General features: G+C 38.7%; 1 protein-coding gene across 1 annotated transcript in view; it reads right to left on the bottom strand.

The window, feature by feature from the left end:
- LOC141129908 (zona pellucida-like domain-containing protein 1) overlaps positions 1-26,031 on the bottom strand; it is a 169,507-nt gene that overhangs the window by 114,773 nt on the left and 28,703 nt on the right. Inside the window, exon 2 of the mRNA XM_073617942.1 lies at positions 4,078-4,298. Coding sequence (XP_073474043.1) covers positions 4,078-4,298 — 221 coding nt within the window. The remainder of the gene's footprint in view (positions 1-4,077; positions 4,299-26,031) is intronic.

Genomic DNA, 26,031 nt, shown 5'->3' with positions numbered 1-26,031 from the left:
AAAAGCTCGTTGAGAAACAAAAGCAGTCCAGCTGACCATGTAGCTCACAGAAGAACTGGAATATTGCCTGGTCTAGAATAGGCCACAGCATTTGGAAGTCGGTAATCAAAAGTAACACTAATTAATATTTCATTGAGGTATTTAATGAATGTGGAAAATGGTGTATAGGATCACTTTAAATAATGAATGGATTTAAATAGTGAAAGTATGTGGAAAATTCAGAGACTGTAGAGATGTGTAGGCATAACCAACCTCAAATACCTTCATTAACTGGCTCAAAAAACCTGGGTTAGGATGAGCATTCATATATATTGAAATGGAGAGAATGGGGGAAAGGAGAGCACATGCTACCACAGCTTGTTTTTTTGGGCAAACAGTTTGACAGATTATCTAACATGTTGACATGCTTCTCGCCAAAAGTCTTTGGCTGCATGTATCTGGCTTTCTCCATGAGATAAACCAGACAGAACAACTATTATTTCCTGTCTATAGAAAAACTACTTCTCTACTTCATTGCTTTTGTTTAACAAAGAAGGGTCAGGGTACCCAGAATAGCAAACTGTAATACATATTTACTTACCCTTTCCCTTCTTTTCAGTCCACAGCCTCTTTTTAATAAAAAAGAGCCACGCAAAACAAAAAGAAACCCTAAAAAATAAAACAAATATTTTTAAATCCACATGTTTATTTTTTCTTGATCACAACACAAACAGGTTTATTCAGTAAGGCATTGCAAAGATAAAAATGTATGTGCAAATTTCAGTAGCCCATCCAAAACAGAAATTAAGTCTTAATTGATTTGACTATAATAAACAAATCTGAATAAATGGGTTACTGCAGTTTACACATCATTGTTGCTCTGCCTTGTTGAATAAGCCCAATAGTTTATTTAATCCACATCCTTTTCCTGTGTCTTTAAAGCAGTTCAAGACAATAAATAAGTATCATATAGACCTGGCTTTTTTGTATTGGAAGCACAGTGCAACTTAGTAACCGTTTATTATATAATGGTGCAGCTTTAGCAGTTATGGAATTCCTTATGATTTTTACTCTTTGTAGTACAGGACTTAAAAAGTGTTCATAACACATAGTAAATAAATGCTGCAGAAGTCTGCTATTACCTGATAACACTGCTGCTTTACTTTTATGTTATACATTTGTTTCAGCAGCCAAGTAGCTTATTTTAAGCAAATTACACTATTAATACTCCATCAATACTGAATATCCTAAATTTGTGATTTTTTTTTCTCCAAAAATATAATATCAAACCTTAAACAGAAAATGTGTGATTAATTTTAGCTAAACTCTTAAACTTTTAATAATTTCAAAAAAAGAACTGGAGATGTTGGATCAAGAAATAAAATCACATGGACTTACAAATATTTGTAAATTTTAATAATTTCGAAAATATTAATAAAAGGGCTGAAAGAACAGAAATAATGAAGGGAATGAGCATGCAAACACAGTAAAAAACACAGTAAGTTCCTTTCATGTTGATTTCGATATTTATCATTTATCATTTCCCACTAAATGTAGGAGAACTCAAGTAAAAAAAAAAATGCCAATAAACATATTTCAGGTTATGTACACATTTTTATGTATTTCTTCTTGGTGGGCTGTTAAAACACCCTTTACCATTATAATATTGACCAACAAAGTAGCCACTTTTGGATCAAGCATCATTGTATAATGGCTAATTTGTTGTTCCTGACAGAAAGATAGGAAAAATAGAAGTCTCAGCTGCACAGCAAACATTACTAGTGGCCTATCTGAAGCAATGGGGTTGCTGTAGTAACTGGAGAGATGTCACTATCAGTTTTGAACAATAGATTATGTATCATTAGCACACCAAGTCTAACTTTATTGTTAGTCACAAGTAGAAACAACAATAAATGTTTTATCAAGCAGTCAGTGATACTGAGAAACAGGACATTACCAATTTTTTATTTTTTTTCTACCAAGTTTACTTGACTAAAACATTATAAATAATTCCATTTTCTTTGTGTGGAGTTCTTTTAAACTCACTGCAATTATTACCTCCATTTAAAATTTTTTTTTTATTGGCTAAATAATTTGCTAACAAACAATTATAGTGTCTAAAGTGGCTCATTGACCAGAGAAAAGATAATAGGCAAGAAAGTGACAACTGTCATAACTAATTCTCAATCATCAATTGGGAAACACAGTGATGTAGTAAATTCTTAGACATATTGAGTATGAAGTTGAAACATTGGCTAAAAAAAATTTAACTCTTCTTACAAGTGTCATGCCTTTTTTTTCTGCAGCTTCACTGTGAAAACCTCTAACTAAATTTTTGGGAGTTTTGTTATTCTTATTTTTTTCTTCATTCAAGATACTCAGTACACTGTATATAATTTTATGTTGGTGACTTCCATCAAGAGTTAAAAAATGCTTCATGAGCTAAACTTTGCGCAGCAGCTGTCCAGATCTTCCTATCGTTAGCAACAGGAGGCTGTACCTTGACCCTGCTGGACTGGAAAATTGTGGGGCTAGCCTGGGCTCTAAATTTTGGTGCTTTTTCTAACCTCTGTATATGGCATAAGTTAGGCACAGAGGGTTCTCTAGGTCCGGAGCCATGGCACAACCTTTGGTGTGGCCCAGTCTCTGAAGATTCTCTGAAGATTCTTGTAGTGAGTAAGGAAGAAGCACTGAAATCTACCTCACAGCTGGTACTATTGAGCGTGATTGTATATATTCCTTTCATCACCATCTTACAGCAGCAATGTTTTAGGCTGAGGGAACTGAGCACTAACATTATCCCTTTTGTTTGTCAGTGTCTTTGCTTTAAGATTGTTCAATTAGAGTTGTCTCCAACTCCTATGGTCTTTGACTATTATTATTATCCTAATTGCAAATATTGGGATATTATACTGGTTAGTTCTTGATTCTGATTATCTCATACATGATTAGATGGCTATCATAGACATCCCTACTTTTTCTTAAGGCTAGTCAAATAATTAGGAGTCTGCGTCAGATTCAAAAATGTAATGCTTAATGAAAAAAGAAGTGAAACATTATTGGTTACTACTGATAGCAGTTTTATTTTGTGTTCATTTTTTTTTTACCAGCCTTAATGACTGTAGTTAGCATTTGCAATGTCCAAGTAGGCATTTCAGTAGCCCTTCATTTTTTATATGCTCACAACAGGAAAACCAAACTCTAATGGAAATGCATTGGTTACTTAAATATTTATTGTTCTGCACCATCCATATGAGTTGGGACACAATCATATGTAAAAACAAAATACTTCATATAGTTTTAGTAACTTAGTAACAACAATTTCAAGTGGCTAAGGAGCTTTCCAATTAGGGTCAGATACCATAAGTAAGCCACTTCTAAACATTTCATCTGACAATATCCTTAGTCATCAATGTTATCTTTGATGCAGGTAGTTATTCTTACCGTCTTTATATATTTAAAAATATGTAGCAACATTGTGGCTGTTAGGCGTTGAGGTTTGGGGCTGAGTAGAAGTATTTTAACAGGCTCAAAGAATGAAAGGTTTGAGGACTGATTACAATTCTATATATAATTCATTGGGTCTTAGTGCTTAAATCCAGGCCAATATCTAAATACACATATGAAATACATATATGGGAGTTGTCTTACCTGCCAATGAATTTGCATTTTTATTCATTCAGTTGTGAGATTGACACAGCTTTACAAATTGAACCTTTTACCCAGTCTATTCACATTAAAATGTTAACATAGTCTGTCAGTCAAAGCCTATAAAGACAAAATGGGGGGGGTATAAACTGCCCATAGTGTGTATATAGACTCAGGATCGAGCCTGCATAAGTGCCACCATAACAAGTTGCTTGCCTCCACCTGGAGAAGACTAAGAGCCAAGAGCACCGGCAGAGGACCCCAGAAGAAAAGGTTCAGGGCCACTCTTTGCAAAACCATTGCACAAAGCAGGTAAGTATAAGATATTTGTTATTATTTAAAAAAATCACTTTAAGTAAAAATCCTACAACGATGGAATTAGATTTGAGGCAAAATTATAGTGCAGCCAATACAGAATAACATTTTCATACTAGGTATAGTTTTACTTACCACTAGGTTATTTGCACAGGATTCCAAGGTGCTCAGGGTAATGGTAAAAATCACCACTGCAGGAAATGTGTTATTGTTTATAAATCCTCTACAGTGAGCGTCTCCATGTTTTCCATTAAGTGATAAGTCACTTTCTGAATAACCAGAAAAGAGAACCGTGCAAAAGTTTATCTTCATTGTAATTGTCTGCACTCCACAGTAGACGCTGATATCTCTTTCAGCTGAAAATGAAAAAATATATACTGGTTGTTGTGGAATTTTCTAAAATTGTAAACTGAAATTTGTTGCAGTAATCTGAAATGTAAGCTATAATTAATAACTTATATAACTGAATTTTGAAAAAATATACTGTACTTGTAAATGTACATATCAAGCATGGCTGTCTTGAGACTTAAACAGACCAGGAGGAAAAGAACAGTTGTTCAGATCTACACTAACTTGGTAAAAGGGGATTTATGAAAATATATGTTAAAACTGCTCTCATACAGTGTGGGGATTGTGTTGTATAGCTACCCACTCTTCTCCCCTCACCCATACAAAGCTTTTAAACAAATCCTGGAGTTTAGCTTTAAAATGGAGTTCCACCCAAAAATGGAACTTCCGCTTTAAGTGATGGTGACCACCTGATATGGCACATTTGGCATGTCATTTTTTTGGGGGGGGAGCCGGTACCCTGTTTTTAGAGGCACTCAGCTCCCACTTCCTCCCCTGGCGCTGTGGCACCAGAAGAAAGATTGCGCATGCACAGTGCGTGCCCGTCTATGAAGCCACAGCCGGACGCCCACAGTTAGAATGCCGGTGCTGCAGAGAGGAGGGGGAGAGGAGCGGGGCTTCATGCGCCCGCATCGCTGGACCCTGGGACAGGAAAGTGTCTGATTATTAAAAGTCAGCAGCTACACTTTTTGTAGCTGCTGACTTTTAAATGGGTGGAACTCTGCTTTAATATGCATATATATTATGTTACATCTTGAAGTGATTCTGGTAGTATTGTGGCAGTACTTGTGTATGGTGTTTTGCTTTCATGAAATATTTGTCTTTGGTTGCATTGCTTTCTTCAAAGAAGTATAGATGTTTACACAAAATAAAGTGTAAAAAGGGATATTTTGACTAAATCAACAATATAAAAGGGCGTAAAGAAAACCGATTAGCCTAAAATGCTCACTAGTTAATCCAGCCAAACACATGCATTTACACATACAATGAATCTTAAACTATCTTCTTACTCTATTATTATACTCACTCTCTATTTAGTAACACCTTTTATTGTTACTTCGCATTAAATGAGGCACTTCAATCAGTTCTTATGGTTGAAGCATACTTTTACTACTACTTCATGGTCTACATTGAGTTACTGGCTTGTCAGGGAGCCCAGACGTGACTGTTTACTCGTTCTTCCAGTCCCTAGCATAGAGGGGTTGATTTACTGAAACTGGAGAGAGCAAAATCTGAGAGCTACTGATGAGGCTGCACTGATGAGGCCACACTGATGGCCACTGATAGGTCTGCACTGATGGGCACTGATAGGCTGCACTGATGGGCCCTAATTAGGCTGCACTGATGGGTACTAATGAGGCTGAACTTATGGTCACTAATGAGGCTGCACTGATGGCACTGATGAGGCTGCACTAATGGGTACTGATATGCTTCATGGTAATATTGTTAAAGCTGTTGTTGTTAATATTTATGTTTGTAACTTAATTCTGTATAAAACAGTTAACAGTGCCATTTCATGATATAATTTATGAGGGCGTGTTTAGGGGAAGAATTAGGGGCAGGGCAGGGTAGGGATTGGGTGGAGCAACTGGTGGTAAGTAACACTTAAGGCCTGGCTAGTGGCCCTGTGTACATGTATATAATCCATCAGGTGCTAAAGGGACGTGACCACATGTTAACACTAGCAATTCTGAATGAACCCTCTTTACACTATTGCTATTCACCCATGTTTACAATATGTGTGAACTAAAAATCCAATTTTTTTAATTGCATAGTTTGCTAGAAAGGTTATATAGCAGTGTGAAGAGGGTTCATCCAGAATTTCTACTATTATTGCTCCATACTCAATATTAGAGATAAAAAAATAGGTAAAATTGACAATTTATTGCTTGCTCCTTTTATCTGTTATCTAAATTCATGTATGCTGATGTGCAATAATACCCCCAAAATGTTATACTTTTATTATTATATTATATTATATTATTATATTTTTTAATCACAAAAAAAAGAAAAGCCGTTTCCATTAAAAATATTAGCCTGGCAAGATTTAGCTACTGTTATCACAGATTCTTTAACCACTTCATTTCTGGAATATTTACCCCCCTTCATGACCAGGCCTTTTTTTGCGCTATGGCACTGCATTGCTTTAACTGACAATTGCACGGTCGTGCAACACTGCACCCAAATTGTCCTTTTTTCCCACAAATAGAGCTTTCTTTTGGTGGTATTTGATCGCCTTTGTATTTTTGGTAGAAAAAAATCCCAATAAACGTATATTGATTGGTTTGCGCAAAAATTATAACATCTACAAACTATGGGATATAGTTATGGAATTTTTATTTTTTACTAGTAATGGTGGCAATCAGCGACTTATAGAGGGACTTCAATATTGCGGTGGACAAATCGGACACCTAACTAACACTTTTGACACTTTTTTGGGAACCACTAACATATGAACTAAGGACTGCACATTTGTTAGGGAGTGGATGGCAATGTCTGCTTTTGCCAATCAACGTCACACATATATCATGACTCCATAATGTAGTGACATGTATTGACATGACTATATGAGGGCATAGTGTGCTAGGCTTGGCATGGAGCTGTGACAATATTTTATACATATACATATATATATATATATATATATATATATATATATATATATATATATATATATATATATATATATATATATATATATATATATATATATATATATATATATGAGTACACACCTCATCATTTTGTAAATATTTTATTATACATTTTCATGTGACAACACTGAAGAAATTACACTTTGCTACAATGTAAAGTAGTGAGTGTACAGCTTGTATAACAGTGTAAATTTGCTGTCCCCTCAAAATAACTTAACACACAGCCATTAATGTCAAAACCTCTAACAACAAAAGAGAGTACACCCCTAAGTGGGCCCAATTAGCCATTTTCCATCCCTGGTGTCATGTGACTCATTAGTGTTACAAGGTCTCAGGTGTGAATGGGGAGCATGTGTGTTAAATTTGGTGTTATTGCTCTCACTCTCTCATACTGGTCACTGGAAGTTCAATATGGCACCTCATGGTAAAGAACTCTCTGAGGATCTGAAAAAAGAATTGTTGCTCTACACAAAGATGGCTATAAAAAGATTGTCAAGACCCTGAAACTAAGCTGAAGCATGGTGGCCTAGACCATACATTGGTTTATCAGGACAGGTTCCACTCAAAACAGGCCTCAGCATGGTTGACCAAAGAAGTTATGTGCACGTACTCAGTGCTCAGTGCTCAGTGTCATATCCAGAGGTTGTCTTTGGAAATAGACGTATGAGTGCTGCCAGCATTAAGCAGAGGTTGAAGGGGTGTGGGGTCAGCCTATCAGTGCTCAGACCATACGCCACAGACTGCATCAAATTGGTCTGCATGGCTGTCATCCCAGAAGGAAGCCTCTTCTAAAGATTATGCACAAGACAGCCCGTAAACAGTTTGCTGAAGAAAAGCAGACTAAAGACATGGATTACTGGAACCATGCCATGTGGTCTGATGAGACCAAGATAAACGTATTTGGTTCAGATGGTGTCAAGTGGGTGTGGTGGCAACCAGGTGAGGCGCGCAAAGACAAATGTGTCTTGCCTACAGTCAAGAATGGTGGTGTGAGTGACATGGTCAGGGGCTGCATGAGTTCTGTCAGCACAAGGGAGCTACAGTTCATTGAGGGAACCTTGAATGCTAACATGTACTGTGGAAAAGGGTTTTGAAGAAGCACAATGTATGTATGAAATGTCATCACCCCTTAGTTTGTTGTTTTAGTTTTGGTGGCAGTCTTTCAATAAATCTGTTGGACGGATGTTGGTGTGCAGCTAATTTTTCTCAGTTGGTCTACATCTTCATGGGTGCGAGCTGGAACTACCACCCAGCCCTTCCTTTTTGGTGGATTATTACACTCACCTGGAGCAGCGATCTGTCTCATTTCTCCTGTACTGTGACCAACTGAAGCAGAGCTTTATCCCCTCCCTGGGACGCAGGGCAGTATTCCAACTTAATAACGATCCTAAACACACCTGCTAGACGACCACTGCCTTGCTAAAGAAGCTGAGGGTAAAGGTGATGGACTGGCCAAGCATGTCTCCAGACTTAAACCCTGTTGAGCATCTGTGGGGCATCCTTAAATGGAAGGTGGAGGATTGCAAGGTCTCTAATAGGGATCAGCTTTCTGTTTGGGTCGAAAATGAATTTGACTCGAACATTGGCTGTTCACCGTTCGTCGAAAACAGAACATTATGGGCTATTCGTGCCAATTTCGAGCAGCGCGTAACGGCCCATAATGCACTGCGGGAGCGCAGGCTGCCTGCACGTCGGCCCTGTGTAGTGTGTTGTAGGCATGAACGGAGAGAGAGTGTCATTTAGATTGAGCAGGAAGGCAGGTTATTCAGTTAGCTGTAGTTTATTTAATATATATACAGTCTCGTATATATATATATATATATATATATATATATATATATATAGTATATTTATCCACTGTACCCAGTTTAGCTATATCTGACTGCAGGCCGTTCCTGGTATACTTTTTCTAATATACTTCAGGCGGTGTACACAGTACACAGCACTGTGCACCCATAGTTAAGTTGCTACTACTTTTCTGGTGGTGTACACAGTACACCCATAGTTGTTATTACACTTCTGTTGGTGTACAAAGTACAGTGCAGCCATAGTGCACTTGCTACTACTTTTCTGGTGGTGTACACAATACAGTACACCCATAGTTGTTGTTACACTTCTGTTGGTGTACACAGTACCGTGCACCCCTAGTGCAGTTGCTACCACTTTTCTGGTGGTGTACACAGTACACAATACAAACAGTGCACCCATAGTTGCTATTAGACTTCTGGTGGTGTACACAATACTGTTCACCCCTAGTGCAGTTGCTACTACTTTTCTGGTGGTATACACAATACAGTACACCCAAAGTTGTTATTACACTTCTGTTAGTGTACACTGTACCGTGCATCCCTAGTGAAGTTGCTACTACTTTTCTGGTGGTGTACACAATACAGTACACCCATAGTTGTTATTACACTTCTGTTGGTGTACACAGTACCGTGCACCCCTAGTGCAGTTGCTACTACTTTTCTGGTGGTGTACACAATACAGTACACCCATAGTTGTTATTACACTTCTGTTGGTGCACAGTACACAGTACCGTGCACCCCTAGTGGACTTGCTACTACTTTTCTGGTGGTGTACACAGTACACAATACATACAGTACACCCGTAGTTGTTATTAAACTTCTGTTGGTGTACACAGTACCGTGAACCCCTAGTGCACTTGCTACTAATTTTCTGGTGGTGTACACAGTACACAATACAGTGTAGTGTGGTTTTGCTAAACAAAATTTACAGTATGTCCGGAAGGCCACCAAGGAGAGGCAGACGCTCACAAGCCACTAAAAGTGGGCAAGCAGGCTCTGTGTCTACAGTTGACAGTGCTGGTTGTGGACACGGTACATCCTCAGCACGTGGCCGTGGGGCACACTTGTCCTTTTTTCTGCAGCTGGCCGTGTTATTGAGCCACAACATGCAGAAGAGTTGGTGGAATGGATAACAAAGCCCTCCTCCCCCTCCTCATCCTCTGTCACCCAGGCTCAGAGTAATTTGCCTGCCAATGCAGCTGCCAAAGCAGCCTATTCCATTGGCTCCATGTTAACAGTCACTCTTTCCCTAGCCCCACCATCATGCACGGAGGAGTCCCCCAAACTATTAGACCACAGTGTTGGGTACATGCTGCAGGAGAATGTGCAGCGATTTGAAGGCTCTGATGATGGTACCCAGGTTGAGGAAGGGAGTAACATGAGCCCAGAGAGAGGGGGTGCCCAAGAAGGTCAAGAAACTGGCAGTCATGTTCCCCCAGCTGCAGCATACTGCCAAGTTTGCTCCAGTGATGAGGAGGGAGGGAGTGATGAGGTCACTGACTCTACTTGGGTGCCTGATAGAAGAGAGGAGGAGGAGGAGGCACATCTCCAACAAGGCAGGATGCCCTTCAGGGGGTAGCTTAAGGGCAGCCACCCTATTGCATCACACCGAAGAGCTAAGCAGGTGCAGGGCGCTGCTGACGCCCCACATATTTTGAAAAGTTCTTTGGTGTGGGCCTTTTTTGACACGTATGCAGCAGATAGCACCATTGCTGTTTGCAACATATGTCTGAAGTGTATCAAGCGTGGCCAAAACAGAAGCCGCTTGAGCACCACATGCTTGACCAGACATATGACAACCTCCCATACAGTCCGTTGGCAACAGCACTTAAAAGACTCACATCAAAGAACGGACCTCTCCTTGCTTCTCATCAGCTGGGATTTCCAACCCCACTATACCTCCAGTCCTCTCAGAAGCCTGCACTGAGAGGAATGAAGGTATAGAAATAGGTGTCTTGCGGCCAATCTGCTAGCGGTACACCAACATCAGATTTTAGCAGGCAAATTTCCCTACCCCAATTGCTAAACGATCGAAAGAAGTTCGGTCCCAACCATCCACATGCTCAGCGTCTGAATGCTAGCTTGGCCAAATGGCTAGCACTGCAACTGCTGCCTTTTCAGCTGGTAGACTCTGCCCCCTTTCGTGAATTTGTGGAATGTGCGGTACCTCAGTGGCAGGTTCCCAAATGCCATTTCTTTTCATGGAAGGCCATTCCGGCTCTATACCAGCATGTGGAAGGCAATGTCTTGGCCTCGTTGGACAGGGCAGTCAGCAGTAAGGTGCATATTACTGCTGACTCATGGTTCAGCAGGCATGGACAGGGACGTTACCTTTCTTTCACGGCACACTGGGTAACTTTTCTGTCAGCTGGGAAGGATGCAGGACAGGGTTCAGTATTGTTGGAGCTTGTTCCGCCACCATGCCTCCAAAATGCTTGTAGTGATTCTGCCACAGCTCTCTCCTCCACCCCCACCTCTTCTTCTTCCTCTATGGCCTCTTCCTCTGCAGATTTCTCCTCTGAACCAGCGGTGCTCCATAGGCGTTCAAGGTGCTACGCAAGCATTCAGGCAAAAAGATGCCATGCCATGCTTAAGTTGGTCTGCTTAGGGGCAGGAGCCACACTGGGGCAGAGATTCTGTCAGCTCTGCAGGGGCAGGCTCAGAGGTGGTTGACGCCACGCCAGCTTCAGCCAGGAATGGTTGTATGAGACAATGGCACCAACCTACTCTCTGCCCTCTGACAGGGACACTTGCGGCGGTTCTCCTAAGGCAGGCCAGGAAAGTCTGTGGTCATTTTTTACGCCGGTCATATAATGCCAGTGCTTGGCTGGCTGACATTAAAAGAGAATGCAACCTGCCCAAGAACCACCTCATTTGTGACATGCCCACCAGGTGGAACTCAATGTTGGCAATGCTGCAGCGGCTGCACATGCAGCAGAGGGCCATCAATGAGTACCTGTGTGAGTATGGCACCAGGATAGGGTCAGGGGAGCTTGGCTTTTTTTTCGCCATGCCAGTGGCTACTGATCAAGGATGCATGCACTGTCCTGTCACCATTTGAGGAAGCCACGAGGATGGTGAGCAGTGACAGTGCATGCATCAGTGATACCGTCCCTCTCGTCTTCCTGTTGGAGCACACGCTTCATGGAATAATGGACAGGGCACTTGAGGCAAAACAGCAGGAGGAAGAGGAGGACTTCTAGCTTCTAGCCTCTCAAGGCCCCTTTTATCCAGATACTAGTATTCCTTGCAAAAAGACCCTAGGGTTCTTGGTATCAAAGAGAGGGATCATTACTGGATGGCAACCCTTCTTGATCCACGTTACAAGGGTAAGGTTGCAGAACTTATCCAGCCTTTGCAGAGGGAGCAGAGGATAAAACATCTTTGGGAGGCCTTGCAGAAAGGTTTGTGCAATGCATTTCCAGAGCCTGGGAGGTTACAATTTCCTGGTGCTGGACAACGTGTTGCTGAGGCTTCCTTCAGTCACAGAAAGAGCGGTGGAGAAGGTGGCTGGCTGACAGATGCCTTCAGACAATTCTTCAGTCCTCAGCATCCAGGTCTGATCGGTTCCAGCAACCATCGCCAGCGTGTGAATTACATGGTGCAGGAATATCTAGGGGCAAGATCAGACTTGGAGACCTTTCCACCAGAACATCCACTGGGTTACTGGGTCTTGAGGATGGACCACTGGCCAGAGCTTGCTCAATATGCAATTGAGCTACTGGCCTGTCCTGCATCCAGCGTTCTTTCTGAATGCACATTCAGTGCTGCTGGAGGCTTTGTAACCGATCACAGAGTGCGCCTGTCCACAGACTCTGTTGATCAGCTCACATTCATAAAAATGAATCAGTCTTGGATCACCAGCTACAAAGCACTTGATGCTGATGTAACTGATTGATTTATCTATGGATGTGGGATCCCTTGAAGACTGCATATGCTGAGTGACTATCCTATTATGCTGAATGACTCTCCTATTCCTCCTCAATCTTCATGATGATAGCTTCCAGGAATATTTTCGGTTCAGGGTACCACCACCACTGCCTAAGGCCCAATTTTTCTGCCCCTGTTTAACAGAGGCGTGTAATTACAATTTTTGATCTAATATTTCACAGCAGGGCCTGTTCCTGTGCTCAACAAAAGTATTTGTGAGGCTTTACAGTGTTGTGCCACCACCACCACCACCGCCTAAGGCCCAATTTTTATGCCCCTGTTTAACAGGGGCACTTAATTACAATTTTTGATGTAATATTTCACAGCAGGGCCTGTTCCTGCGCTCAACAAATGTATCTGTGAGGCTTTACAGTGTTGTGCCACCACCACCACCGCCTAAGGCCCAATTTTTATGCCCCTGTTTAACAGGGGCATGTAATTACAATTCTTGATATAATATTCAACTTAAGAACAAACCTACAGTCCCTATATCTTTGTAACCCGGGGACTGCCTGTATACTGCTACTATTCAGAGTATATAGGGCTGGGGGCCCCACGTCTTTTTTTTTTTAATTTGGGTGAGGGGTTCCCCTTAATATCCATACCAGACCCAAAGAGCCTGGTAATGGGCTGGGGGGGCAACATTTCATTACAGCCGCAAGCAGTTTTAAATGACTTTTATTCCTTTAGAAATGTCATTTTGTGGAGGGACTGTTGTAAACACGGGAAACATGCGCCACTTTACAGGCATACTAGAGACACCCCGAAGGTATGAAATTTAAAGGAATATTTCACTTTTATTGTTTCACTTTAAGCATTAATAAAATCACTGCTCCAAAAAAAACGGCCTGTTTAAAAATTTTTTTTTTGCATTGATACATGTCCCCTGGGGCAGGATCCAGGTCCCCAAACACTTTTTATGACAATAACTTGCATATAAGCTTTTAAAATTAGCACTTTTGATTATTCATGTTCGTGTCCCATAGACTTTAATGGTGTTCGCGTGTTCGTACAAATTTTTTGCCCGTCTGCATGTTCTGCTGTTGTACTATTTGGCTCATCCCTAGTAGCAATGTGTAATTTTTTCAGTGTCAGTGTTGTCACATGAAAAGATATAATAAAATATTTACAAAAATGTGAGGGGTGTACTCACAGTTGTGAGATACTGTTATATATATATATATATATATATATATATATATATATATATATATATATATATATATATATATATATTACTGTGAACTCCAATCCATTATTTAAGCCCCTCCCACTTTTAGGTAATTTATACATTTCCAACATACATTTGTTAGGATCTTCTAATCCTTAGGTTATATTGTGGCCGTCCTTACAGTAAATCAATAAATAAGTAACTTCTACAAAAGAAGTAGCTGCAAAGAAGTATATTGAAACAGATCATTTTATTTTCAATTATATAAAACTCTAAAGAAAAATGTTGTGCTATCCAAAGGAAAGTGTCAGTGAAAACCAGTTTTCAATAACAAAAAAAAATGAGAACCATGATTCATTACCATATGCTCTATAAGTAAGAAACGTCACACATTGTGCATTACTAGAGTGAACTTCCAAAACTGTGAATAGAAAAAAGTCTGCATTTTTAAAGAAAAGTTTGTGATAACACTGTGAACAACAATCCTAGTGTTCCAGCACTTTGTGGTAATGATAATTCCAATGGATGCGGCTCCCTGCTTGGTTGGTTGTCTCATCGAAACCCATAGCAGTTTCAGCAAACAAGTATGGCCACAGAAATAAGGAGGAAGCAGACCTAGTGTGATACCATTTAAAACTGCCACTTTATTAGATCAACAGTTCTTGAATGCTGAAGACGTCCCCTATGACAAAATGCGTCATCACTCCAACTGGGTAAGGCGGAAAATTGTTTCAGGGTTTTACTCATTAGTACTTGTTTGCAAAGTCTGCTGAGGGTCCCCATGAGACAACCACATAAGCAGGAAGCTGCATCCAGTGGAATTATTATTACCACAAACACTGAGGACCTCAACTATTGGAGATTCTATTCATCTGGAAAGGAGATTAGGGCGGTGGAGCACTGAATGGGACACAGAGCAGTTGATTTACTAAAACTGGAGAGTGCAAAATCTGGTGCGGCTCTGCATGGAAACCAATCAGCTTCCAGGGTTTTTTTTTAATTAAAGTTTAATTGAACAAGCTGAAGTTAGAAACCGATTGGCTACCATGCACAGCTGCACTGGATTTTGCACTCTCTAGTTTAAGTAAATCAACCCCAGATTGTTGTTTGCAATATAATTAGGGTCTTTTCACTCAAAGTGTGGACTTAATTTGTTTAGTCACAGTTTTGGAAGTTCACTAATGATGTGACATTTCTTGTTTATAGAGCACATGTTTTGAGAATCATTGTAACATTTTATTTTGTTATTGAAAACTGGTTTTCGGGGGGGCAGGAGGCGGAGCCTAGCAGAGCAGACATGCATTGTTAGAGCTCCACACCGCTGAGGAGAGAAGAGAAGGACAAAGCGGAACCTGCAGGCTCAAAAGGTATCCATTTGAACCTTTTTGTCCCAGGGAACAAACTGTGAAAGTTTGGGCAGGAAATATGGTACTGGGAGGAAACCGTGGCAGAAATAAAAATCACCTCACAAAGAGCTCACAGGCACTCACTGCAGCTGAAGCAGCTCCAGTCACCTCACAAGATACAGCATCAGGGCGCTCTCACAGACAGAAAATGTCACAGCAAGACTCTCCATTTGAGTCAGATACAGAACAAATCCTCTCACAAACTTCTCCACAAGCCTCCTCAGTATCCCCAGAAATATTATTACAATTTGAAAAGATGCTTCATAAGGCTTTAAAACAAACCTCAGACCAAATAACAAAAAGCCTAACCAAAGAAATAAGAGAGCTGGGAAACCGCACCGCAGCCTTAGAAATAAAAATGGATGAAATTGAAATTACAACCCAAGAAAATATAACAGAATTGGAACAATTAAAAAAAGAGAATTTAATACTTCAAACTAAGCTCGAAGATTACGAAAATAGAGCCAGACGTTCAAACTTGCGCATAAGGGGAATACCTGAATCTGTGACAGACCTGCAATCTACTATTACTGCTCTATTACAAGAACTAAAGCCAGATATCCCTATTGAACGTTTAGAACTGGACAGAGTACACAGAGCCCTCACAGCCAAAAAGAAAGATGGACCCCCACGTGATATAATCACAAAATTTCATTATTACAGAACGAAAGAACAAATACTAATTGCTGCAAGAGAAAAAAAGGAACTTAATTTTCAAGGACACAATTATCACATTTTTGCTGACCTATCCCAACTTACTATTACTAAAAGACGATCCATGAAACCCCAACTAATGGAACTGCAACGCCACAACATTATGTATCAATGGGGCTTCCCCTTTTCAGTCAGATTTAACTACCAAGGTACAATTTACAGAAGCAGATCAGCAGATGAACTACAACAAACCCTTTTAAAATTAAATCTGACAGAACCCACAAGCAGCAACTCTCCCACACGCAGAAGAATGGCGTCATCTTCACCTTCAGGCAGCACCCAGAAAATTTCAGAACAAAATGGGAATCATCATTCTCACAAAAGAGGCCGTTATGCCACATCATCCATGGACCAAGAAGATTCAATGGACTGACATCCTAATTCCTGATATCTCTTCATTTATTATACTAAGAGATGGTTCTCTATAAAAAAAACCTATATTTATAACTGAATGTAACTGCATTCTGATAGTCACACACTGTGTGGGATCATGTTACATTCCAGTTATATTTCTTATTACTTCTGATTCATATAGCCTTAGAATATATAAGTGAAATAAGGAAATTCTTGTTCAGTTATATATTATCAGGTAATAATAGATTTATTACTTTTTAGGACAAATATGTTCAATAATCCAGAAGTAATGGAAGCTTTTTCTTTCTTTTCTTAAAACAAATATATTATTATCTAACTAGTTCCTAGAATTATGTTTTTGTTTATTCTAATCTGAAGCAATACAACCTCAATTTTATGAGTTAACATATCTAAACAGTTGCATATGAATAAAATATGTAATTGTTTACTCTAAAATGGTTAAAATCCCAAAATAATTCAAACTATCTTCATCAATACCAAAGTTATTAACAGTACCTTTCTAACTGAATTATTTAGCCTAGGGCAAGACTAACCATATACAACCACCCTGGAATAAATAATTTCAACAAAAACTATATTCTGCACTCCAATTAATGAAACATCATTTTGATGTCTTTTGACATAGCACTTCTCTCCTGTAAGCGGAAGATCCGTGTACCCCCATTAGCCCTCCTCATTCTCCCAATCATATTATGTGGGAGTGTGACGAAGGCACTTATTCCCCTGAGAGAGATATTTACTCTCTTTCACGGGTAAATTGTGATTACTTGCAAAAAATAATTTATACAATGTATCATTTAATCTCATATGTTTTTTGTTTACTCTTTACTCCAGAATTCACTGGTTTCTTTTCTATCTATTCATCTCTTCAGTCCACACAGGTTGATCTGCGCAGTCAGCTCTGCATAACAAAAAGTAAGTCAAAACTATTTGATCTATTGCCATGGCACCACTGAATATACTTTCCCTGAATGTTCAGGGAATAAATGTCCCTCAAAAAAGGACCAAAGCCTTCCGTACTTTCCATAACAAGAAGGCTCACATAGTATGCCTCCAAGAAACACACTTCACCAAAGATTCTACTCCAAAATATATTTCTCCTTTTTATCAACAAATTTACACGGCTTCTGCCTGTACCAAGCAAAGGGGAACTCTAATTGCATTTCACCGATCCACACCATTCACCTTATCATCAGAAATTAAAGACCCAGAAGGTAGATACCTGATACTCATGGGTTATATAATGGATACAGCAATCACTGTGATTTCCTACTACGCTCCTAACAAACAACCTACACCATTCCTCTCACATATATTACAAGTGATTAATACACACAAAATAGGAACAGTGATAATGTGCGGGGATTCGAACCAGGTCCTCCTCCCATTTCTAGATAAATCACCTTTTACACCATCCAAAATAACCTCTAGATTACCTTTTTCTCAACTTCTTTCCAAATACAATCTGGTAGATTCATGGAGAGAAAGTAACCCAATGAAAAAGAAATTCACTTATTTCTCGCACCCTCATCAAACCTTCACCAGAATAGATCATATTTTTCTAACAATAGGAATGATACCAGAAATTATTGCATCAGATATAATTCCGATTCCGTGGTCTGACCATAATGCAGTATACACTACTATAGCCTCAGCCATACCAAAAGCGCATGACCCAACGTGGTACTTACCGGACATAATGCTCAAACACCCACTACATCAGATGGCCATTGAACAAGCTTTAAAGGAATACATATCAATTAATAATACAACAGACATCTCCCCAATAACACTGTGGGAAGCTCATAAGCCTGTCTTGCGTGGTACAATACAAAGACAAATGGCACTATTTAAACGGGAACGCAAAAATCTAGCAAAAAATCTAGAACTCAATTTTAATGCAGCCTACATATCATTTCAAGATAATCCATCTCAGAGTACAAAATCTCATCTGGAAAAATCTAGATTGGAATACGATCTATTTCTCACTGAGTCAGTTGATAAATCCCTCAAACGCTCCAAACACAATTTCTACATGAATACAAACAAACCAGGTACATATTTGGCTCGAGCATTAAATTCAACTAACAAATCTTTCAAACCAATACGTTTGAAATTATCAAAAAATGTTTACACTTGTAATCCAGTTAAAATAGTCCATAAATTTCACTCACATCTCGCAACTTTATACAAGACAAACAATGAATTTAATCCTACAGAAGCTGAATCCTTCTTCTCAAAAATAAACTTACCTGAGTTATCTCAGAATCACAAAAGCAGTTTGGATGAGCCTATAACTATAGATGAAGTTGCTAACGCCATAAAAGACCTAAAACTTAACAAAAGACCAGGCCCAGACGGCTACTCGGCTTTATACTATAAAACATTCTCAGAAATACTCTCTCCCATTCTCACTGAAACTTTTAACAAACTTCTAGATGGACATTCTTTTCGGCAAGAAACACTAATGGCAATTGTTTGTATGATCCCAAAACCCCTTTCTGATGATACTTCCTGTGTGAATTATCGGCCTATCTCTCTGTTAAACCTCGATATTAAATTATTAGCAAAAATAATAGCAAAACGCCTCAATAGCATTATAGGAAAATTAATACATAGAGATCAAGTAGGCTTCATGCCAAATAGACAGGCAGGCGATAATATACGCAGGGCAGTGTTATTGGCACATATTGCTAAAAAACGGAAAATCCCTTTATGTTTTCTATCTCTCGATATTAAGAGGGCATTTGACACAGTATCCTGGCAATATATGCAATATTCATTACAAAAATGGGGTTTTGGACCCCACTTTTTAACATGGATCAAAGCATTATATAATAAACCCAAAGCCTATATAAAATATGCTGGATACAAATCTGAAGCCTTTAATATCGAAAGAGGTACCCGACAGGGTTGCCCATTATCTCCCTTATTATTTGCCCTTATACTCGAACCCATGGCCCAATACATCAGAACAAACCAAACTATAACTGGCATTGAAGTAGGAGGTATTACACACAAATTATGTATATTTGCAGACGATATATTACTATTTCTATCATCACCACAGGTCTCTGGTCCTAACTTAATACCAGCTCTTGATGGATTTGCAGCCCTATCCGGCCTTATGATTAATCCTAAGAAATGCCTAGTGCTTAATATTTCACTCACAAACATGGAATTGATCCCGGCTAAGGCTGCACTCCCATTCACATGGGCAGAAAAATCAATCCCATATCTTGGAATTCATTTAACAGCATCTCATTCTGACTTATTCTCAACCAATTATCCTCCTGTATTAAGACAGATCACAAATCTAATAAAACAATGGTCGCAACTTCCTTTATCCTGGATAGGGAAAATTAATGCAATCAAAATGACTATTCTACCCAAATTGCTTTATCTATTCAGAGTCCTCCCTATTCCAATTCCTTCCTATTTTTTGAGAATAGTACAAAAAAGAGCAACTTCGTTTATATGGGGCTCTTCTAAACCATGTATACCTATACACACACTACATCTTCCCAAAAATAAAGGAGGCCTGGGATACCCTAATTTTACTAACTACTACAGAGCAGCACATTTGGCCAGTCTGTCCAAATACCATGCAAAACAGGAAATCCCATTATGGGTATTTATAGAGGCTTCAGAAAATGACCCTCTATTAATATCAAATTTATTATGGCTTGATCCTAAAGACCGCTTTAAAATTCATAATCCCATAACTAAACACTTCTTATCTCTCTGGGATAAACTAAAAACCAAATATCAGTTACAATCTCCACACAATCCTCTCCTTTCTTTTATCAGAAATCCGGCCTTTTATCCGGCATGGATCTACCCAAATTCTTTTAAAGCTTGGACAACATCAGGCATTCAGACACTAAATGACTTCATAGCATCTAAATCATTCCTTTCATTCCCATCGCTTAGAGAAAAATATGATCTACCAAACTCTGAGATATTTAGATATCTCCAAATCAAAAATTTCTATACACCATTCCTAAAGGGGGATACACCATTATCCCAATTATCCATTTTTGAATCAATCTGTACAAAAGATCCATTTGCTAAAGGTACAATTTCATCACTTTATAATCAATTATATGGAGTAGCAAATCTTAATAGACCCTCTTATGTTCAGAGGTGGGAGGAGGACCTGGGACGAACTTTAGAAGACACGGACTGGTCTAACATATGGCTCACATCTAAGTCATCTTCACCCAACATCTTAGCACTGGAGACAAATTATAAAGTCCTAACTCGCTGGTACCTTGTACCCGCTAGAGTGGCAAAATATTCACCTAATACCTCAGCTCTTTGTTTTCGAGGATGCCCAGAAATAGGCACATATTTACACATATGGTGGACGTGCCCAGTAATCCAAACCTTCTGGAAGGAAGTTTTCGTGATTGCATCTAAAATATTTAAAAAGATAATACAACCAGATCCATATTTAACTTTACTTAATCTAAAACCGGAATGGTTAACACTCTCTCAATTCAAACTTATGATCCAACTAATAACGGCTGCAAAACAAACAGTGGCCAAGGCATGGAAATCTCCTACATTGGTACTAGCAGAAACAATTCACAGAATGAATAATACAATGTCCCATGCTAAGATGGTAGCCATCTATCAAAATCAAATTCCAAAATTTGAAAAACTTTGGCACCCTTGGATAAAACAACAGTTCCTGTCAAATTTCAATGACTCTGTCCTGTTGCCATGGTAACAGATTAAATGACTTACAGAGACACCCATTCTAAGGCTTCAAAGAGAACTAAAAAGAATAATAAACTGACGAGCGGGACAACCTTGTGGACCATACCTCTACCTTTCAACCCTTTTTCTTCTTTCTCTTTCCTTTTCTCCACCTTACGATTAAAGCTCATTATCAGAATTTATTTGACCTATATACACTCTACTTGTAAACAATATGTATAGTAGGTATAAATCATTTAAATACCTACAAAAGTAATTAAGGAAATGATATATATCTTTAATTTAGGTTTACGTGAACCCAATGTTTAATATTTGAAATTTCATGATATTTACCTATATAAACCCTACTGTAAAACAATGAGCTTACTTTATAGATCCTTGTAAACTTACTTTATGTATCTTTATAACATTGTATACTCAATAAACTTCTTTTGACAAGGAAAACTGGTTTTCACTGACATTCTTCAGGAGATAGCACAAATGTTTTCTTTTCAATTTTCAATGATTGAAATTAAAATAATCTGTTTTACTATATTTCTTTTTAGCTACTCCTTTTGTAGAAGTTACTCATTTATTGATTCACATTAATGGCGCGTACACACGGTCGGAATTTCTGACAACAAATGTTCGATGTGAGCTTATTGTCGAAAATTTCGACCTTGTGTAGGCTCCATCGGACATTTTCTATCGGAATTTTCGACAAACAAAATTTGAGATCTGGATCTCAAATTTTCCGACAACAAAATCCGCTGTCGGAAATTCCGATCATGTGTACACAATTCCAACGCGCAAAATTCCGCGCATGCTTGGAATCAAGCAGAAGAGCTGCACTGGCTATTGAACTTAATTTTTCTCGGCTCATTGTACATGTTGTACGTCACCGCGTTCTTGACGTTCGAAATTTCCAACAACATTTGTGTGACCATGTGTTTGCAAGACAAATTTGAGCCAACATCTGTCAGAAAAAAAAATGGATTTTGTTGTCGGAATGTGCGATCGTGTGTACGCGGCATAAGGATGGCTACCATATGAGTCTACATGTTTTTTGAGTGCAGCTTTCTCATGTTTATATAGAGTATCACTTTCTTAATTTTCTTTATTTTAAATCATGATCTTAAAAAGTTTCCAGATAAATAACTGGAGCTGCTTTTATAAATAATACGTTTTTCCATGTGATTTATTTTTATTTGTGGCCTTCAGTTAATTAGGTAATATCTATATATGAACAGAAAGCATATGCTTCCTGCACAACCTTTGCTTCTAAAATGTTTCATTCCTGATAAAGAAAATTGAGTTGCCCTAGTGATAAGGTTTCTACATCAGTATTTTTATTTCTGTGAACCACACTCAGGAGTACTTATCTGCAGTGCTAGGATCTGTCATATTCTTTTCTGTCACAAGACAAGCAGCTATTTCAGCCATGTTTGCATACTTTTTTTTAGGTTCATATTTGATTAATTATCCGATTTCTTCAATAATCATAAACATACACATGTCTAGGATATTTTATCATTAACTATTTCAGTATTGCTTTATCCATTTTCTTTAAGATATCAAGCTTCATGTTGTTGATAAAAGGGTTTGGGATGCTCTGGATCGGTGTATGCAACAGCGTGTTCCAGTTCCTGCCAATATCCAGCAACTTCACAGCCATGGAAGAGGAATGGACCAATATTCCACAGGCCACAATCAACAACCTGATCAACTCTATGCGAAGGGGATGTGCTGCACTGCATGAGGCAAATGGTGGCCACACCAGATACTGACTGTTTTTCGGACCCCCCCCAACCCCCCAATACAGTAAAACTGCACATTTTAGAGTGGCCTTTTATTGTGGACAGCCTAAGGCACACCTGTGCAATAATCATGCTGTCTAATCAGCATCTTGATATGCCACACCTGTGAAGTGGATGGATTATCTTGGCAAAGGAGAATTGCTCACTAACACAGATTTAGACAGATTTGTGAACAATATTTGAGAGAAATAGGCCTTTTGTGTACATAGAAAAAGTCATAGATCTTTGAGTTCAGCTCTTGATAAATAGGGGCAAAGACAAAAGTGTCAGTATATATACATTAAATAATGCATATTAATATTTTGTATTCTCATTTTGAGCCAGGCTGCCAGTGTGCTTTTTTAAGATAAAGCTTGCTGTATACATAACTCAGTGGGGTGATTTCACTTCAATCAACCAATCAAATACACACAAAGTCCTGTTTTCTTTTTTCTCTTGTACATGATCAGGCATTCAAAGTCAAAACTGTTTCACGTCATATTTTCTGTCTACTATTACATCATATTTACTAAGTTTTACGTAGTAAAACTACACTATACAAAGTGAGTATTCCCTTTGCTAATTGAACAGCCTCCACTTTTTTTATGGATCAACCCTAGTCATTTAAACCCAAATTTGCACACACACAAGTGAATTAGTCAAAGCAATAATTCATCACTTTGACGGATCCCTTATTAGACAGCTCAATCCTAAATTCCAGTTGGATAAACCACAGCCTCAAACAAGTAACTTTGATTTCTACTTAATTAAGCCATATTGTTCTGGTAATTGATTGATATGTATTACATGTTAATTTGTAAAACAAAGAAAAACAAACAAAAAATGCATTGCAATAGAAAAGAATGTTTAAAATAACAATTCATAAATGTTTACAAGCTAAATGTTTACAAAATAAAAATAGCTTCCGAACCATTTAAGTTTTACTTTAACATTATCAATAAAGATTACATCAAAAAACTCTTATTTAGTTGTGTCTGCTATTAATCCATGTAAAATCACTATAAAATAATATAATATATTATATTATATATATTATTAACACATTTAGCTGATGTGGAGACTTGCCAAATCGGAATGTCCTAATAATACCTCCTGCTTTAAAAATATAAATAACTGAAAAAAATGAAATTTCACACTGACCTTTTATGTCTATCCTATTTAAGTATGTAGAGGGACTGGTGCACTTTGGATGGTTGTGCAAAGGCATCTAAATGCAAAGTTAGCAACTACTGTGTACATAGCTATTTGAAATCAAATTCAATTTTTATCGCTTGGAATAAAGATATTTTATTTGCAATTCTAAGAAAAGACCTCAATTGCCCTTGTGTATGAATAGGTCGACTCGTCTAAGTCCATCTGACAAAAAATGATGTGCCGTGTCTCAAAAGAAATATTATTTCTGAGTGCATGCCAACTTCACATGGGAAGGTCTCTAATTAAATGTATCCCCCACTGGGTTTTAAAAAGTGATGTATGTTTTAGAGAGAAGTACTACAACAGTGATCAGGGAACATTTCAGATATCTCCTGATTTATACTTAGAATCCCAGTTAAGTCACCTTGTTATCACTAACCATAAGTGCAGGCACCATGCTAAAGTATAAACCTCACTGTCTAATATACAGTATGTACCGTATCTCACAAAAGTGAGTACACCCCTCACATTTTTGTAAATATTTTATTGTGTGACAACACTGAAGAAATTACACTTTGCTACAATGTAAAGTAGTGAGTGTAATAGTTTAAATTTGCTGTGCCCTCACAATAACTCAACACACAGCCATTAATGTCTAAACCGCTGGCAAAAAAAGTGAGTAAACCCCTAAGTGAAAATGTCCAAATTGTGCCCAATTAGCCATTTTCCCTTTCATGTGACTCATTAGTGTTACAAGGTCTCAAGTGTGAATGGGGAGCAGATGTGTTGAATTTGGTGTTATTGTTCTTACTCTTTCATACTGGTCACTGGAAGTTCAACATGGCTCCTCATGGCAAAGAACTCTCTAAGGATCTGAAAAAAAGAGTTGTTGCTCTACATAAAGATGGCCTAGGCTATAAGAAGATTTCCAAGACCCTGAAACTGAGCTGCAGTACGGTGGTCAAGACCATACAGTGGTTTAACAGGACAGGTTCCACTCAGAACAGGCCGTGCCATGATCGACCAAGAAGTTGAGTGCACATGCTCAGCGTCATATACAGAGGTTTTCTTTGATAAATAGACATATGAGTGCTGCCAGCATTGCTGCAGAGGTTGAAGGGGTGGCGGTTAAGCCTTTCGGTGCTCAGACAATACACTTCACACTGCATCAAATTGGTCTGCATGTCTGTCGTCCCAGAAGGAAGCCTTTTCTAAAGATGATGCACAAGAACAGTTTGCTGTTCTTGTGCATGTAAAGGGCTAAATGAAAAGGGCAAAAAGCAATTTGTTTTTCTGAACTACTTGTGCTATTGTAGGAGATAAAGAAGTCAGGCCTAGGAAAGACAAGTACATTTTGGCAAACTTGATTTTTCTGTAAAATTGCAAATTTATTCAGTCACCAAAATTTTGACAAAACTGCCCCTGATTTCTCCTGACAACACTGCTTTAAAAAATCTGATTTCCTTTTGGGGATATGTATCTTTTTGCTTTTTTAATGCCTTTATGTGTGATAACACTTAGCGATCATTATCATGCATTATGTGAAAGAATAAAACACAAAACGATGGCATGCTAAGCCATCCTGGTGCTCAGATATCCCTCACATTTCAATCAGGGGGTTTAAAAGTAATGTTAGAGGCTAACCCTCATCTTTTTTTCTAAAGCAACCTCAAAAGAACCACCAAGAGACAATGCAGGAATCTGCAAAGGAAAGATAAGTTAAAGAGTTTGTTAACCCCAAAAAATAAAATAAAGATCCTTTTCCCTTAAAGCATGTTATACAGCAAAGTGCTTGTGCTGTGTCATTTGGACCCCTGTATCACCTGAAATACCTGGCTAATCCTGCCTGACTATACCCTCCCCTCTCTAAACTGACCACGACCATAATCATGGCTGCTGAGCCCTGACACCATGGTCTGTTTGCGTGATTTTGTCAGCCGAAGCCTGCTATCTGTCTTCTGTGTCCTTCTCCCCCCTCCTCCCCCCTCCCCTCTCTGCTCGTACCAGTGCCCACCCCCCTTTCTGCTC

This window comes from Aquarana catesbeiana, linkage group LG02, assembly GCF_042186555.1.
Source record: "Aquarana catesbeiana isolate 2022-GZ linkage group LG02, ASM4218655v1, whole genome shotgun sequence".
Lineage (NCBI taxonomy): Eukaryota > Metazoa > Chordata > Amphibia > Anura > Ranidae > Aquarana > Aquarana catesbeiana.
This window is presented reverse-complemented; position numbering and strand designations above follow the sequence as displayed.